The sequence below is a fragment of the Mixophyes fleayi genome, chromosome 1 (genome assembly GCF_038048845.1).
Source record: "Mixophyes fleayi isolate aMixFle1 chromosome 1, aMixFle1.hap1, whole genome shotgun sequence".
Taxonomy (NCBI): Eukaryota; Metazoa; Chordata; class Amphibia; order Anura; family Limnodynastidae; genus Mixophyes; species Mixophyes fleayi.
This window is the reverse complement of record NC_134402.1, coordinates 107,221,057-107,223,185: the sequence shown is the minus strand read 5'-3', so window position 1 is coordinate 107,223,185 and position 2,129 is coordinate 107,221,057. Positions and strand designations below refer to the sequence as shown.

General features: G+C 43.5%; 1 protein-coding gene across 1 annotated transcript in view; it reads left to right on the top strand.

The window, feature by feature from the left end:
- LOC142105399 (uncharacterized) overlaps window positions 1-2,129 on the top strand; it is a 30,967-nt gene extending 28,838 nt beyond the window's left edge. Inside the window, exon 7 of the mRNA XM_075189509.1 lies at window positions 1,728-2,129. Within this exon, the coding sequence (XP_075045610.1) occupies window positions 1,728-1,867 (140 nt within the window). The 3' untranslated portion in view covers window positions 1,868-2,129. The remainder of the gene's footprint in view (window positions 1-1,727) is intronic.

Genomic DNA, 2,129 nt, shown 5'->3' with positions numbered 1-2,129 from the left:
ATGGGTATTGACACCACACATTAAAACTAGCAATGATATCACACATTAAAAATACCATTGATAATGTACACTAAAACTAGCAATGATACCGCACGCTAAAACTAGCAATGATACCGCAAATTAAAATACCATTGATAATGCATCATTGGGCGTGGCCAGGCCACCCTCCTACAGACAAAAAACCTGCATTGTTGTGTACACCATTGAACGGTCACCAAAAATTGGGATTGTCCCACTAGAATAACAATATTTCACAGACTTTGCTGCTCTCTCCTACCTATTCTTCTCACTTTCACCACCTGTGCTGCAGGTTTCTTTAGTTGCTGCTTGTCTGGATCCTGGAATGTTAGGGGCCCTATTTGAAAAAAAAAAATTGGTACATTTGGAAAATTACAGCCACCCCCAGCGTTAAATCAGTACCACCCATGATTAATAATTAGGCCTTTCTCCATCCCCAACATTAAAATAATAGTATTCACATTTAATAAATAAACCTATTTCCCTCCCTACAAATAGCCCCAGCAATAAATTAATAGTATTTACATTTCAGAAATATACCTATTTCCCGCAACCGTCACTACCATTAAATAATTCATAGGCACATTTAATAAAGGGACCTCATTCTCCCCAAACTCACCCCCCACATTCAGTAGCCCCCAAACCACCCCATCTTAAATTAATTAATTGTCCCCACTATTGTGCCTCTCTCCACCCCCCTTTTTCCTCATGCTGTGTCTCTCCCCCTTTTTCCTTATGTGCGTCTCTTCTCCCCCTTTTTTCCTTACTGTGCCCCTCTTCTTTCCTTTTTCCTTACTGTGCCCCTCTTCTTTCCTTTTTCCTTACTGTGGCCCTCTTCTTTCCTTTTTCCTCCATAGTGCCTTTCTGCGTTATTCCCTTTTTTTTTTTACTTACCTTTCTGTTAGCTTCATTCTTCTCTTCTCTTCTGTCTTCTTGTTTCTTTCCTGGTCCTCTCCGCGCTGCTCCTCACTGAATGATAGGCGTGACTTGATGACGTCACGCCTGTCATTCAGTGAGGACAGTGCAGAGAGGAGGGAGGAGGAGGGACGCCAGCGCCGCGGTGAGGTGAGTATATATTTTTTTGTTTTTTCTTTCTTTTACTACCCTGCTCCCCCCACCAACGAAGGGAGCCCCGAACACACCAGCCCGCAAGCCCCCCCCCTCCCCTCAGGCGCCACCGCCGGGATGAGGGGGGGCGCCATTGGAAAAAAAAAAAAAAAAGAGAATAAAAAAAAACCATCAGAGGTGAGGAGCGCGGCGGCGGGGGGCCTCCGGGGAGAGGGGGGCCGGGGGCACGTGCCCCCTGTGCCCCCCTTAATCCGGCTATGTCTATAGCGATTGTGAGCAGAAGTTTATTTTATGAGAACACAGCTCAAGATAACAGCCATTACTTGGAACTTATTTGCTACAAATTTTCAGTACATGCTATAAGATCTATAAAAGTGTTGGTAGGATAGGTTATACAGTGTATAATCCTAACACACACACAGCTTTTTTTTTTGTCTCTCACCACCATTGACCTATTTTGGAGCTAGGGGACTGTTAGTGGCCATTGAAAATCAGACAGGCATGATTGCAGCTGCTGGAAATAGGTTTGCCTTTTGTCGGTTACATTGCTATAAATGTAAACTGTGCTATTATTTCTTAATGCCTTTTTTTTTAATTGGTCCATTTAAATCTAATATTACCAATAAAACTCTTTGTTGCAGAAACTAAAGCTGTGGAGAGATTGCTGCAGACTTTGAGCACAGCCCCACAAACATCAGTTGTGAAATCTGGATCCTCACCTGTCTACAGACAACACAGAGCAGAGTACGTCATCCACCCCGACTGGAAGACAGAGCATTAAAGCACTTGTTAAACTGTACTTTGCAGGTGGGGATCGTTTCACTCTGCACCAGGTATTGGTTGAGTGACATTGTTGCGGATTGAATGGTGCTGCATCCCTCCTGCAAAACGCCAGACATTGATAGACCCAATGCCATGACTCGAGTAGTCGGACTTGTTGGCCGGTGCCCTATTAAGTGACTATATTGGTGTTTCCATTATTTGTCCACTACCTGTAGTGTAAAAGAGCAGTGATTACTGTAATTAATAGAAAACAATAAATA